The sequence below is a fragment of the Aspergillus ambiguus genome, assembly GCF_047715705.1.
Source record: "Aspergillus ambiguus strain CBS 117.58 unplaced genomic scaffold BDV59scaffold_16, whole genome shotgun sequence".
Lineage (NCBI taxonomy): Eukaryota > Fungi > Ascomycota > Eurotiomycetes > Eurotiales > Aspergillaceae > Aspergillus > Aspergillus ambiguus.
The window spans coordinates 429,806-444,630 of NW_027395529.1; the positions used below are offsets into that span (position 1 = coordinate 429,806).

At 53.8% G+C, this 14,825-nt stretch overlaps 4 protein-coding genes across 4 annotated transcripts; 2 read left to right on the forward strand and 2 right to left on the reverse strand.

The window, feature by feature from the left end:
• Positions 1-62: 62 nt before the first annotated feature.
• Positions 63-1,955, forward strand: BDV59DRAFT_178576 (DUF4050 domain-containing protein). Its single transcript, XM_073689792.1, has one exon. It carries the CDS (start codon positions 335-337, stop codon positions 1,667-1,669), a length of 1,335 nt encoding a protein of 444 aa, XP_073547930.1. The 5' UTR covers positions 63-334; the 3' UTR covers positions 1,670-1,955.
• On the reverse strand, positions 1,936-11,207 carry BDV59DRAFT_202140 (uncharacterized protein; the record flags this gene model as incomplete). The annotated part of the gene is made up of 4 exons (XM_073693972.1): positions 1,936-3,113; positions 3,163-3,335; positions 3,385-3,796; positions 4,529-11,207. 4 exons carry the CDS (start codon positions 11,205-11,207, stop codon positions 1,936-1,938), a joined length of 8,442 nt encoding a protein of 2,813 aa, XP_073547931.1.
• A 313-nt stretch (positions 11,208-11,520) lies between these two features.
• BDV59DRAFT_202141 (uncharacterized protein) lies at positions 11,521-11,845 on the forward strand (the record flags this gene model as incomplete). Its single annotated transcript, XM_073693973.1, has 3 exons — positions 11,521-11,575; positions 11,629-11,689; positions 11,755-11,845. 3 exons carry the CDS (start codon positions 11,521-11,523, stop codon positions 11,843-11,845), a joined length of 207 nt encoding a protein of 68 aa, XP_073547932.1.
• Positions 11,846-12,159: 314 nt separating this feature from the next.
• Positions 12,160-13,599, reverse strand: BDV59DRAFT_178581 (PAPA-1-like domain-containing protein). The gene is made up of 3 exons (XM_073689793.1): positions 12,768-13,599; positions 12,602-12,708; positions 12,160-12,546 (listed from the first exon to the last, which is right to left on the reverse strand). The coding sequence occupies exons 1-3, from the start codon at positions 13,537-13,539 to the stop codon at positions 12,280-12,282; spliced, it is 1,146 nt and encodes a 381-aa protein (XP_073547933.1). The 5' UTR covers positions 13,540-13,599; the 3' UTR covers positions 12,160-12,279.
• Between the last annotated feature and the right edge of the window lie 1,226 nt (positions 13,600-14,825).

Sequence of the window (14,825 nt, forward strand, 5' to 3'; positions counted from 1 at the left end):
TAATCTAATTTATATCAAATCGATGGGGTGATGATGATCTGACCACTGCGGAATGTGACTCTGGCACCTCCGCGATGACATCGACGAAAAAAAAGCTCCGCGTCTTTCTTTCCCCGCCGCCACCTCCTCATCCACCTCATCTCTCTCGCCTCTCCCTCTCTCTCTCACGCCCCTGTCTCCTCCATCTTCAGTCAATCCGAGGAAGAGAGGGCTTCGTTCTTTTAAAAGTCCCCTGCTTTTCCTCCGTGCCCTCCACGCACTCCCTCTCGCTGTATAGCTCACACGACCTGCATGCTACCTTACCCCTCTCACCATACACGCACACCTGACCACCATGACCACCGATACTCGCAACGCCGCCATCCGCGAGGCCAAACGCTACGTGCTTGAGATCATTCGCAATGACTGGACCTTTGAACCGTCCACCGACTCCGGCCTCCCAGCCCGATGCTCCCCCCGTGACCCAGACCACGAGGTCGTAGAATGGCGTCTCCGCGAATACGATAGCTCGGGGTCCGAGCTGGAACCCCAAACTTCGCCCGCCATTGCCAGTCCCACGACGGGCCGCGAGCCAACCGCCTACGACGATTCGTCCTCGCAGCCGTCTAGTCCTGTGTTCCCCGCCTCCGGGGGGCGCGCCGAGCGCCGGCGCAAACGCCGCCGGCAGATGGAAGAGGAAATGAGCTGGAACGAGGGTTTGCGGACGTGGGTGGAGCGCCGTGATGCGTGGTCTGGGGCTCGCACGCGTCGCGATCATCCCCGCGGGGAGAGTGCTGCCGCTGTGTCGACTGTCGAAGGAGGTAGCGGTGCGGATGCGGAGGCAATGACGACGACCCCCCGGGTCGAGTACGGGAGTCAGGATACGTTTTCCGGGTCGACGTCATCACGACCGCTGTCTCGCAGTGGGGAGTCGTCGAACCTCGCTGCGAAGGCGGACACCTGCCTCAACATCGCGGAGCAGGATGCGCAGTCCCTGCCGGACCGCGAGGCGGAGGACCGCTCCGTCGACCTCGAGAACAAGCCCAAGGCGTCCACGGAGACTGCCATCACTGAGCCGGATCCAACGCAGAAACTGACCGGCTCGACGCCGGGAACCGTCACTGGTGCCACGCCGGCGCCCGCCCCCGCGACGGCCGCAGCTACCGCCATGGCCTCGTCCGTTCACCACAAACCAGGCGAATCCGAAGACCCGCTCATCCCCGTCGTTTCGTCACTCATCCCGTCCACGAACCCCATCCGCGCTTCGATTAACCCGGCCATGTACCCGTCTATCTACTCTAAGGTGGTGATCCAGGGCCTGACGCCGACAGTGCCCATCAATTTGGCCGACGTGACCAAGGCGATGGTGCAAGGCTGGAAGTCCGACGGACAGTGGCCGCCCAAACCGGCGACGACGAACATTGTGCTGGCGGATGATGCGACGGTGCCCCGGGTCGACGACGCCGCGGTGGACAAGCCGCCGTCGTCGCCTGAGTCGAAGCGAAGGTCGGGCGTTGCGAGCGCCGTGCGGAAGGTGTTCAATTTCTCGGGATTCCACACGCATCCCTTCCATCGACGTGGCTCTAGCCACAGCAGTAATCAGAACCAGGAGCATCCTGATGGCCAGGTCGAGGGCGGGAGCAGTGTTGTCGCCGGTTCCGCGAATGCTGTGCATCCGGAGCGCCGGTAGCATATGGTGGTGTTCTACTAATTTAAGGTTTCGGAGTTTGTATGCCCCCAGATTGAGTGTTGACTCTGTCTTTATGCATTGGTTTACGTTTTATGCATCTGTTGCAGGGGCTGGGATCACGATGTATGAGTTATGCTGCATTTGTAGCCATTGGGGCTGATCAGAACTGTATGCATTGGAGACTGATGAATATTCCTTTGTCTTTTCAGGTATCGAATGTTGATGCAGTATATGCTTAGGGTAATATTATTCCAGGACTATGGCATCTATTTCACAAACACTGCCTGTTCTTCATTTGTATACAACTGCACATGAATGCTCTTCGCCCGCCGCTCATACGCCTGGCCAGATACCCCCTGCACTTCGTCCGTCTCACTCTCCTCCACACTCCGATAGAGAAACAGTAATGGAAGCGGGTTATCACTCCACTTCTGTAATTTCCCGCGACGCGTCTTCCACTCCGTGCCCAGCCAAGTCACAGCACTCAGCAGCCAAACAAGTAATGGCAGCGTCAACCACTGCCAGTGGATATGGACGATGGTGGCATTCACCTGCGTATGGCCTGCGAGCATGTCCGTCTCCGCGTTTACATATGCCTGATCACGGAATGACTTGGACATGGCATCTGCGACATTCCTCATGGCGCAGCCAAAACGGTCACGCTCAATATCCGCGCAGCCCGTGATGTTTCCATACATAAAGGCCTCCATGACATCAGGCGTCGCGTGTAACTCTAGTCCGATTGTGCTGAATTCGAGGTTCAGAGTGCTGGCGTACGCGTTGCCAGAGAAGAGTGACTTCATGAATTGCGTTATCGTAGCCTGGCTTTTTGAGGACAAGGTGAAGTTCTGGCCTGGATACACACCTAGGCTTTCGTTCCAGTCCGGGACGAGGGGGCGGTCATACCACACCTCCACGTTGCTCCACTCTGCCAGAACCGTTTCATGGTAGACGGAGCTATTAACGGACGCCTTGATACTGCGGACGATGGGCTCCAGGGAGCATTCCGTCGCGACATATATAGGATTGTCGCGGACTTCTTGGGCTACAGTCCACCCGTCTTCTGAGCTTGCGACTACCGCTTCGATGCGCTGGATGACGGGTAAGGTGGCGTTGGTGTATACAATGGGATGATCAACGGGCTGGACTTGCAAGGCAATTGCTTCCGTATGGTAGCCACTGGCGTAATACGCCGATGTCCCATTGGGAAGCGAGACCGTGCAGTTATTATATGGAGCATCGCCATCGTTAAGGGCTTCGCAGCTTTCCTCGATGGAGGATGTAACGTTTGCGCAAAGAGCGCGCACTGCAAGGGAGGCAACAGGGTCCCAGGTGCAGTTGCCTGTCGGGCACATATGCTGTGGGATGGTCCATGGTCTCCCTGGATCGGTACTGAAGATGGAGTTGTATATGTTCCCTTTGAGGGTCGGCTCAATATAGTAGTCTGTTGATGTTAATGCTTCGCCGAGGGAACGGGTGGGATGAAAACGTACTGACTGCGCCGGATTGCAGCGGTCCAAGGCCACTATAATTGGTGGCATTCGCTAGGCGAGAGATTTTCGACGTATCCACGACAAGATCAGATGAGTAGTGCACCAGATTCTGAACGAATGGTTCAAACCCAATGGCGAGAAGCACCGCGATGGCCCCAAAGACCGCAAAATGACTTAGCATACGGTTAGCAGATGCACAACGACCATTGTATGAAAGCTTACCGCATCCTCAACGCCCACAGCAACTCTGCACTTCCATAGATGCCTCTACTGGCGTTATCAAAAACTCTCAGGTCTGACATCGGGCGCTTTTTCTGCGCAAACCACACCCACTTGAGCTGCGACAGGCCAGTGCTGAGAGGCAAGGCAATGCAGCCCTTCCCAACGGTACTCAACCAAGACAGGAGTGTGTTGAGTGAAATCCACCTCCAGCTAGGTTGTTGCTTGCCATCGTACACGCGGAGGATGACGATGATAGCGATAAGAACCGCGAGTGCCAGGGTGAGCCCAAGTATATCCCATCCCCACCAGTAGTCTAGGATTGGAGGGACGGGACGTGGCTTGCTGTCTGCAGCTTTTTCCTGGTATGGGACTGTATCCTCGATGGGGGACGGAACAGGAGAAGGTCTTTGCTCTGCAGGAGACTATTGTTGCTCTGCAGGAGAGTGTTGTTGCTCTGTAGGAGAGATGGGAGAGATAGGAGAAATCCGTTGTTCTATAGGAAAGGCTTGTGGCTCTATAGGAGAGGGCCGTTGTTCTTCTGCAAGAGGGGAAGCCCTCTCTACCGGCGTTGAAGCTTGCCGTGGGGAGTGTTCTGAGCTAGACACCTTGTTACTATCCCTACCTGACTTCATACCTGCTAGTCTTTCCGTGGTCATGAGTGTAGAGAACTCGGGTATTTCAAGCAGTTGAAATATTTTTCTTATGGCTAAGTTGGGCCATGAGGCTCTGACAGTCAGATCATGGATCTGCAGTTCACCAGCCCAAGGAAGTATAGTACTTCTTGGAGGGAGGTGAAGTGTCACTTGGCAGGCAGACTCCGAGGCTGATCAATGGCTGGGCTTGTTAGCCTCTGCTCAATATGCCACATGAAAGGAGAGTTATTTACATGTATTGCACTTTTTGTTTATCTCCCTACCAGATGCAGGCATATATCCCCGGGTACCGAATGAGCGTTCATCTCTACAACTAGCGACTTCCAGCACTGACTGATGGATCCGTAGACATAAGGCATTCTCATTACTACCTGGATGTCAAATCATTCTTTTGTCCGAGTCACATCATATCTCTCTATCTATTCCAGATGCAGAACCTAACGCCACACCTATGCACCAAACGCTCAACTATAAGCCAGCACTGTGCTAACCTCCATCTCCAAACATATCCAAAGCTTCCAACGTCTCCAGGAACATATCAGTGGCATCATCAAAACCGGCGAGACCGTTTTGAAGTCTGGCAGCGATGGAGGGCTCCATCTGCACTTCTTGCGGCTGGTGGCAGCCACGTCTCGTAAAGTAATATTTTCCTTGGTGACGAGACCAGCTCTCGTTGATATAAGCCTGGAGCTCGCGAGTGGCCGATTGACCGATTACCCGGAAGACCGAAGAAGTTTTGGAGGCAGCCGGAAGTTCGTTCGTGAAGACCTCGGTGGACGCTGTGAAATCTGATAGAGGACATCCGTGGATGTGGGAGGCAATGAATAGGAAGATTTGTCGAAAAACATGCACCTGGGAGACAAGCGTGCCGCCTGCGGCTGTGGCTCGGTCTATATAGTCTACCACGCGTAAAGCGGACGTGATCATCTCGATCATGGAGGAGACGATAAGCACAACAGGAGGTTCCTTGAGCAGGTCAATGTTGTCAACGACAGTCATCAAAGCGTGGTATGACGAGCGGAATATCGAGCTGAAGATCTCCACGAGGGACGAGACACAGCGTGGATCTGTAGCATCCATGTTAAAGAGGAGCTCTCTGGATGTCAGGGATATTGTTTCGATTATGGGCCGGCTAAGAATCCATCCCGCTGGGCTGCTTAGTGCTACCTCGAGGTAAGCTGGGAAGGCGGATTGGAACAGAAAGGCACGCAGAGTAGGCCGATGCGCATCCCCAGACTCATAGGCTTCTTCCATTGAAGCGTGTAGCTGCTCGACGAAGTAGGTTTGCCGGCGATCGATAGCCGCTCGTTCGGACGCAGATTGAATAAAAACAATGAGGGCCTTCGCGGACTTCCCAGATGACAGCTTGGGCTCGTAGCTCTTCACTCGGGCAACAATGTATGTTGGATCGTCGAGAGGGAGAGGGAAGGAACTGGGGTCCGTGAAAAAATGGTCAACCGGACAGATATCCCGGGTATATTGCTGCAAGAATCCCACAACACGATGGACAAAATCCACATAGTCGCTCTGGGCTACTGCAGTGCCGCTGCCTAATTCCTGGTAGTTCGCCTTCATGGACAACATCATCCTTTGAACCAGCTCTCGATACTCTTGTTTTGTACTGGAAAGATCACGGCTATCCATGTCTTCGAGTTGAAGTACATGGGAGCACATATTGGACAGAACACTTGATATCAAGGATAGCCTGCGCTGGCTAATTTCTTCGAGGGTTACAGAGTACTGTCCATCAATGGGATCACGATAGAATGGCAGATTCTGCAGCATAGGATTATCGGTATCACCGTTCAGTAAAGCCTCAGTGAGGCTGTGCTGGAACTTAAGCATTGACGACCGCTCCATCAAACTTGACATCCAAATGCTGTAGACATGAACCCGACACTCTGCGACGAAACTAGTGTCTTTCTCGACACAGCTGGCCAGGAACTTTGGAGTATATTTTCTGGTCTGGGTTGTGGACCGGAGTGCAGCCCAAGAATCACTGTTGTACGGACTCAAATAGCTATCCCAGTGTCGCAGTTTGTGCTTAACGAGTGTATGCGCAATAGAAGCCCAACACTCCACGACATTCAGAAGCATCGCATCTTCGGGGCAGTAATCCTCGCCAAAACAATTTGACATGAGACGAGATACCTCCGGATGGAAGACCTTCTCCACAAGCTCAATTCCTGGAGGCGGAGCCGTGGACATTTCGTTCCCGTATAGTGCTTCAATGGCAGTCCAATCTCCATACTCCTGGCTGTCCTCTTCCACAGGCTGATTGGTGGGTGCCATAGTAGAAAGATAATTGCACTTTTCCAGATATGCGAGAATCACTTGTAGCGCTTCAGATACAGTAGTATTCACACGAGACACCCGAGGATTGAAAAGCCCCAGCACGGCAGCAAGGGCCGCTTTGTGAGCGAGCTTCTCGGCATGCTGCACCATCGGTGCGGACTTGATGGCACTCTGCAGGCCGGTAAGGGCAAACTTGAGTAAGGACTCGATATGACGTTGATTCTCTGAGATCGTCCGTTCGATAAGCTGGTGGGAGAACTGGTTTCCTCCTGTATTCTGTGCTTCGATTTCTCTCCGGGCAAGACCATGCTGTTTTAACAGCTCGTTAACAAAGTATGCATGCCAGTCAGCAAATTGCTCAAGCCCTGACACGTCCTCATTGGTCGAGAGCTTGAACCGCACAAGTCTAATCCATGACCTGAGACTGATGTTGCAGGTTTCACGGTGGGAGCTAGCCGGATCAACGAGGTTCTTTATCGCCTCCAGACGAGGGCGACATCCGTCTGGCACCGCGAAATACAACGTGCAAAGTAGATCATGATGGTTTCTTAAGGCTGCCAAGTCCGTCTGTTGAAGGGGCTTTTCCTTTGGATAAACTCGCCCGTGGTTGGGTAGCAAGCGCCAGCCGAAATTGCGGATCTTCTTTTTATCGTATCTTTGGGCTAAGAACCTGAGACCGCTGGCGATGATTTTGAGTAGCACATGGAAACACGGCTCGCCCAGTTTGATATCCAATGAGGGGCTCCGGTCGAGCTCATCAAGGAACGACGGAGATCCAAAACTTTCCTCGTGCTCCAAGTTGTACAAGGTGTTTTTGGCAAAGAAATCGTAAAGCGTATCGAGGATTCGCTTGCAATCACGCCACCCCCATGCATTTATGAGATGAAAGCATCTGTGAAATAACGCTCGACAGTAATTGTTGTACGAAATCGGTGTGGCTGACTTCGGGTCGTAACTGTCCAAGACAGGGCGTGCCAGACATTCAGGGATTGTCCAACTATCTGGAGTTATCCTGAACCGGGACCCGATCCGAGAAATGCCAGAGGCGTCAATTTCATTTAACGGCAGCATCGTAAACATTTGATACCACCTATCTTCCAGCCAACTTATATTCCTGGGATTCCCCTTGTCCGACACATCTGAAATAGAGCATGCCTCAGAACAAACCATCTCGAACGAGCCCTTGAAGATTTCGGCAGGCTGTAGAACGTGGTAAGCAATGACATAGGCATCAACAGCCGGGTGATCTTCGCGTATTCCAGCATCCCGTTTCTCTTGAGATTTATTCTCATTAAGGAGTTTGCGAATATCAGTCTGGGCCGCTGCGTCTGAAAGTAGCGTCCCAACCTGTCTAGCAGTGCCCTGGACAAGCTCGATTGCTTCCTTTCTAATAGCTTCGGTGACAATGTCATGACAGGACACTTGATATGCTTGATTCGCAAACACGAGGTTATATGCAGAAATCCTTGTGAGCAATCCAGCCTGGGTTTTGTGTACCCGTGACAATGCTGCGAGGGTATCGTTCACCCGAGAAGCAAGGCCATGTGCTCTTCTGATAAAGCCAATTCGGTCAACTGGATCGATGAAACCAATACTATCGCTACAATACTTCAGCAGCGACCTATATAGAGCGCAAGTCTCCTGGGTCGTTGATTCGGTCGGTTCCTCGGCGGACACATGGCTTCTTTCGATCTCCTCCAACATTGTATTGAATGCGATACCGAGTTCTGAGGAAACGGTGTCATTCCACGAGCCCCAACGGAAGCTCATGGTTCCCACACGAAGCTGAAAGATAGTGGCAGAGCGATCAAGGTCGCGTTTCCCTAGGGCAAGAGAGCGAGAGAACTCCCCACTTCCAATAAAGGTAGATTCATGGTAGAACGTCCCCGGCTGCAGAGGAGTTATGTTGAAATCTATCGTATACGAACGGCGGTAACCACTCAATCCTTTACCATACCGGGCGAGGGATGGAGCATCTTCATCTACCAAATTAAATGGTTCGTCTTCCAAGAATGAGGGCGCTATTGTCTCCTGCCGCTCGGGCGCATCCAAGTCGATGCGTCTTGGTGGGCGCTTTCTGATCTGGGGACGACGTATTTGATAACGTGCAGTGGGCAGCATGTCATCTGATTGTGTCAACACGGGGGCATCATTCGCTAAACGGGTGTTATGCGACTTGGTCTGCGTGGACGGGTTGAGAAAACGATCCAAAAGCACATTGCCGTCACGAGACTTTGACAGTCTTCTGTTTCTATGACCGCGGTTCAGCGTTGAAAGTGATTTCTGAAAGCCTGTCGTGTGAGTACCGCCCACGAGATCGGAAACAGCCGGCCGATGAGCATTTCTCTTGAGAGACGATATGGAAACGTCCCTGCGCACGATCCAGTTATGACCTTGCCTATAAGATCCAGTGGGGTTGGCTGCAGAAACAGAGTTCCCTGGTACTGAAGTTGGGACAGAAGTCTCTGGTCCTAGCCTGGTGTTCGCATCACGATCCTCTTGAGGGCGAGTCGTAGATCCATCCTGCGTTCTAGAGGTTTTGCTGATCTCGCGAGCAACAAGACTACCGAGCGTCTCTTTCTGATTCGAAGGGCGGTCCACTAGGGGTTGTCGTTCTTGAAGTTTCGTTTGGTACCCGGACAGCCTTGTTTGTCGCAATTTGCCCCTTCGCCATTGGCGCAACGACGCATTGGCATCTTCCGTGTCCGCTCTCGAGCTGAGTTGGAAAACTTTCCGGGAGGGACCTCTTCTTCCTCTATCGCGGCGAGACCGTGCGTTACGCGCAGCGACTCTCAGGAACTGCGGTTGGTCTTTTCGCGGTTTGGAGGCTACGTCCGGTGCATCTAGGATGCCCAGCATGGCCGGGGAATGCGACCGCCGCGGCTCCCTTCGAGTACTATATATTGGGTCCGTGAGTCTAGCCTGTCTTTTGTGACGAGGCCGTTTAAAGCCATCTGTAAACCGAACATCACTCCCGCCTTGAGTTGACTGCTTTGTGGTGGACCTTTTGGTCCGCGACACGGATGGGCCTCGAGGGTGAGAAGGGAACATGTAATCGATGCGATTATCCTCGAGGATGTCGTCGCCCATATCCTCATCCATAAATGGATCGTCGAACCCTACCAACCTAGCGAGTTCCTGCCGTGAATCAACACCAGCATTATTGTCGGCACTCCCATCGCTGCTGTCATCGGCCAACTCCCTCAGCGACGTTAGCTGTCCTTTCGGGCTTGACGGCTTCGTAGAGCTTCTCTTATTCAGTTTGCGCGCAACGCCCTTTGTATTCTCCGGCCGTGAGTCTCGGTTTCGTTGCGTGGAGTTCAGCCGATCTCTTGTCTGTTTTTGTTGATCTAGGCGGAGCCACGATGCTGGAAGGACGCCTTTGATTCTACGCCGCAGCTCCTGAACGGCGTTTTCGTCACCGCTCTGCTCTTCCTCTTGCTCGTCGCTTTCATTCCCTTGTTCTTCGTCAGAGTTGTGCTCGGATTGGGAATGTATTGATTGCACATCCCCAACATCTTGGTCGACCATTGGGCCACTCCAGTCCATGGCATCTACATCCTCGTCGTCGTTGCTTCCCCGCCTGGCTGTAGTCATCCGTTTGACCGGGACTGCCGATGGCGGGGGTGAAAATCCACGCGGGAAACGGAACTCTTTGGAGTGCGTAGGCTGTGGTGACGAAACGCTTCCGGAACGGGATGGGCTCAGCGGGTTATCGAATACCGAATCACTGTCCATCCGAGTAGAAGGGGAAGTGTCGATAACCACTTGCGGAATAACCATTCGACGAAGCTGCTCTAATTGATCGTCCTCGACCGGCCGTGAGACCTTGCGTCTCTTCTGTGCCCGATATCGGGTCCCACCTGGTGAGTAGCTTGGAAGTTCAGAAGGCCTCCTGTTTGGCCGTCGGAGACGGTTATTTGGTGGTTCATCGTCTGCAGCTCGGCGAGCGGCCACAGAAGATGGTGACAGTAACCCGGGATGGTTCACAGCGGGGCTACTCGACGGCGGTTCAACGCCATCGTCATACTCCCCGTTCTGGCTGGCGTTTGCCGCCGCCGCTCGCAGCGCTGCTTGATACTGGGCAATACGCACCGGTTTTATCCCCCCCTGTTGCATAAGACGCCGGTATTTGGCGTCTTCGAGAAGGTAGGGGTGTAGTTGGATGGGATTGCGCTGTCTTAGCGACCGTCGTGCAGGTTGAGACAGTTCGCGGAGGACTTCTTCAGGGAGATCGAGAGGGGCTAGAACGTCTTCGAAGTTGTCCTGGAGTGGCAGAGCAGGCCGGCCTTGAGCGTCTTCCTCAGTTTCGTCCAAGCTCAAAGAGTGTATAGATGATAGCGGCGACGATAGTGATGATATATCGTCTATTGGCCCATTGTTCTGCCCATATTCCTGCGGCGGTTGGCTGTCAGGCTGCGCTGTCTCGACGGCGGCCGTGCGTTGTCGTGGGGGAAGAAAATCGAGTTGTAATTCGTCAGGGGAAGACGTCGGTATATCCCAGATATCCTTTTGCGGCTTTGCCTGAGGCGTTGCCGGCGGACTGGGATCGTGGGCGTCAGACAAAGTCTGGGAGAAATCAGCCGTCCTTGTAGGGTCCTGTCTTCGGGGCGAGGAAATGTCTCCAGCGAGCCCCTCAGATGTATTTTCGCGAACGGCACCTATCCGATCATGTATGCGGTGCTGGATCGGAGTATCCGACCCAAGCTCGTCGTCGTCAGAAGAAGAATCCGTTGAAGCTGGCAAATCCTCCACATCGCCGGCTACTGCGACCTCATCAGCCACATTATCGGTGGTCTTCACCGTCTCCTGGCTGTCGAACCCATCCTCCTCGTCCGAGTCCGGTACAAAGCCACGTTCCCGCCATGATTCCATTTGCGTCTTAGGCGATGGGCCATCTCCCTAAACCTCCATCACTCCGTGTATATCGAGAGAGCGCGCACGTCGACACGTGAAAATGAACGACCGATAACGATTGACGAGGTGGTGGAGTGAGTAGAGGGTGGTCGATTTGGGAAACGAGGACGGAAGACGCGTCGAAAATGTGGGGAAGGCGCGCGCCTTTGGCTCGTGGGCGGCAATTTGGCGATGCCGGGCGAGACCGCCTGCCTACCAGATCTTCTTGCCGTTCAACGTCACTGGGCATCCGACTGACCTCCTCGCTCAGTTGTCTCGATAGCTCGCCAGGATGAGTCGCAACTGGTTTCCAGCTCTTATTGCCATTGGCATGGGCGTTTTTACCGGTACGGATCACGCTCAGGGTGGCGATGCACCCGGCTAACGGCTTCTCGCGCAGGGTACTATACCTTTCAGCCGGCATTGAAGGAATTGCAGGTCGAGAAGGACCAGAGTCTGCGGTATGACTATTCGGCCTCCGTCGCATCGTTGGATTTTCTCAGCTAATGTGCGTTGCACGTTGTAGAGGTCACCCTCATGCTTCTGGTCAGCAAGCTCCGTCTGGCACCGATGTCGCGCAAAAACCTCCGACAGATGCAGGCCAAGAGAGCAAATGATTTACTAGGACGGGATTGGGTTAAATGGAAGATTTTGCGGAGGATGTTCAGGTCCCGCTGGGTAGAATCAGCCGCATCATTGCAGAGCTCGGAGTGCCATGACCCATGCCGGCGGTTGCATCTCGAATAGATCCATTCTGGTCACCTCTGGGAACGTGACGCATCGCTACAGACTGCGATACCCCATCACGGGGTAAGTTGCGGCTTGCGGCAGCTTGATGAAAGGATACCTTCAGAACTCATCTGCAGAGTACATCATAATCTACCGGAGCTATGGATAGTGCCTATCAGATGTAAACGCCGCTTAGGGCAGAGTCATGAACTCATATTTAATATCAACCAGAACCTGAAGGCCCTCCCGCATACACTTAAACCTACATAATTTATAGCCCGAATACGCCCGGTTCCTATACGCCAGTCCAATATGCCGGATCTCATACCTCTTCCACGAGCTTCGTCGGCCTGGTGTTTTTCAAAGGCCCGTCCCCAAAGACTCGTCCGGCCGGCGTGCCGACCCATTCCTCTGGGACGCCGACTCGGCTGCCCTCGCGGCCAGTAACCCATCTAACCATAACCGGGTCCGGTCGTTCGACTTCTTGCGTCTCCTGGTCCGCGGAGGCGTTTTCAGCTGCTTCGGCGGCGGGAATGCGGCCACGCCGCTTGGGCGCTTGCTTTCGCAGAAGCCGGTTGATAGTGTCCATCTAAGCGGGTCAGTTAGATTCAATCATTCGAGCAAAACAAAGGGGTGGTAAGCACCTTTTCCTCCTCGTTCCGCTTCTCACTGAGGTTCTTGCGCCGACGGGCCATTTCGGCACGACGCATAGCGCGCTCCTCCGCCGTAAGATGTTTCTTCACCTGGGGTTCTAGTTCGCCGTCAGAAACAAGCCACCGACGACAGCCGTGTCAACCTAATCCAACTTACCCATCGGAAGCTGCAGGAAATCATTCCCTAGCGAACCTCGCTGTCGCTTGGTCATGCGACTCTCGTCGAGGGTGGGCGTCTCATCGTCGCTGTCAAGTTCTGCGTCGTCGTCCTCTAGCTCTTCCTCGCCGGCATTCACATTGCCGACGCCGCTTTCTTCATCGGGCTCGCCTTCCGCGTCGAAGTCCGGCTCCGAGAGTTCCTCGTCCTCTTCCTCTTCGTCTTCCTCGAGCTCCATTTCCTTCGCCTCTACGCTCTTTACGGATTTCGCGTTGGCCGCGACAGCCTTGGTTCCCCGCTTGGGCGGCGGCTGCGGTGGTGCATCATCCATGTCGAGGTCGCCGTCGGCATCAACGTCGTCGTCCTCCTCGTCGTCATCTTCGCCGGGGGCGTCCTCATCGTCGACTTCGTCTTCCTCTTGATCTTCAAGGTCTTCCTCTTCCTCACTGGTGTTAACTTCAACCAACCTCTTGCGGGGTCGGCTGGTGCGGGGCCCCGAGACGATGGGATTATCGGTGAAGACGTTGACTGAGCGGCGCCCGCTCCGGGTGCTGCCACTGGTGGCTTCGCGCAGCTTACCGGCCGGCATTCTTAGGGTGATACAGAGCGATCGTTTGAAATCCTCGCTGGAACCGGACGAGGATCGGTCGACCGTCACGGATGTCGAGGCAACCGCACGAGTCAGTCGAGGAGAGAGTCTGGCGACGGGGTTAGAATCCAGTGGGTGTTCATCGCGCGGGGCGCGCGCCCGCAGCGAGCGGCGTAGAGACATTGCAAATGGGGCCGTCAACTGAACTGAAGAGAGAAATGGAGGAAGAATTGGGGGCGGAGGTGCAAGAAGATGGTGGGAAGAGAACATGAAAGGGAAAGAGAGAGGTGAGGTGGAAGAGAAGAGGGGAGGGGGGTTCATTCAGACGGGCAGGAACAGAAGACAAACATCATGTAGAATGAACGAGTGAATGCGCCAGATGCGGCGCGGAAAGGCACAGGCCTTCATCCAGTCGCTATCACATCTGGAACGCCACGGGGAAACGCGAAATGACAGCGGAAATAGGGCCAATGGGGTCATCCAGAGGTCAGGTCCCAGGGATTTAGTTGTCCGTGCTGACCAGTTTGCGCGGACGGGAACGGAGGGACAGGGATGAGGGAGAGAAGACCAAGGATGGCGGTGGAATGACCAAAGCACCGAGTGTACTTATGATGATGTTGGGATACGAGGTTGAGACTCACCCACGGGTTCAGGAGGGATCAGGAGAGGGTCGCGGGACTGGGCGGTATATATATATATAGCGGGAGAGAATGAGCAGGTGGATGGATAGAGACGATATGGAGGATCGGAGAGAAACAACTGCAGTCGAAAATGATTCCTTTGCTGTTCGTCTTTCGCCTTGGAGCTTCTCGATCTCCAGGCGGTGCGATTCTGCCGGGATGACTAAGAATTTGCATAAGTTCTGCATAGCATAACTCCACAGAGACTCCATATTTGTCAGTGACGATGAATTACGGGATGCGGTATAGCGTGTCTAATCGGGGAAAGCGCATCGCTGCCGCTTGGCATCGTGGTACATGTCTATAAAGATAGCCTTCTGCCCGTCTTAGAATAGCTATCACTCGACACTCTTTTCGCCGCCTTTAACGGCTCTACGACTTTAATGACCCATGAGTATATCACCTATTTATTAGAGGTGGAGTGGAAGGGTCGCCCACTTTGGTTGTTGGTTTGCCATTCCGGGTAAGATGGATACAAAGAGCTTTGGTTCATGAGCAAGGCACATAAGTGGCAGGAGGGAGAACCAAATCCTTACTCTATCAGGCAAACATTCTATGACATGAATACCTCTTGTCAGTAAAAGATCGTTGAGTATCAGGAACATATTTCGCTGATGGAGCTGACCCATCCTCTGATGGGTTGCGCAGACATAGGAACTGAGATACAAAACGAACCGCTCTAAATGTCACTAAGTGGTTGATGGGTTGGCATCTTCCGTCCTACATGTTTGGCAGCCAGTGCAACACATCCCTAGCATCTATGTACCCTCTATAATGGGCTGGAAATAA

Excerpts from the sequence above, each read along its gene's own strand:
- BDV59DRAFT_178581 (XM_073689793.1), bottom strand. The coding sequence starts at position 13,539 with ATGTCTCTACGCCGCTCGCTGCGGGCGCGCGCCCCGCGCGATGAACAC. Across the intron at positions 12,709-12,767 it reads TTTCCTGCAGCTTCCGATGG|AACCCCAGGTGAAGAAACAT; the intron begins GTAAGTTGGATT and ends ACGGCGAACTAG. Across the intron at positions 12,547-12,601 it reads AGCGGAACGAGGAGGAAAAG|ATGGACACTATCAACCGGCT; the intron begins GTGCTTACCACC and ends TGACCCGCTTAG.
- BDV59DRAFT_178576 (XM_073689792.1), top strand. The coding sequence starts at position 335 with ATGACCACCGATACTCGCAACGCCGCCATCCGCGAGGCCAAACGCTAC.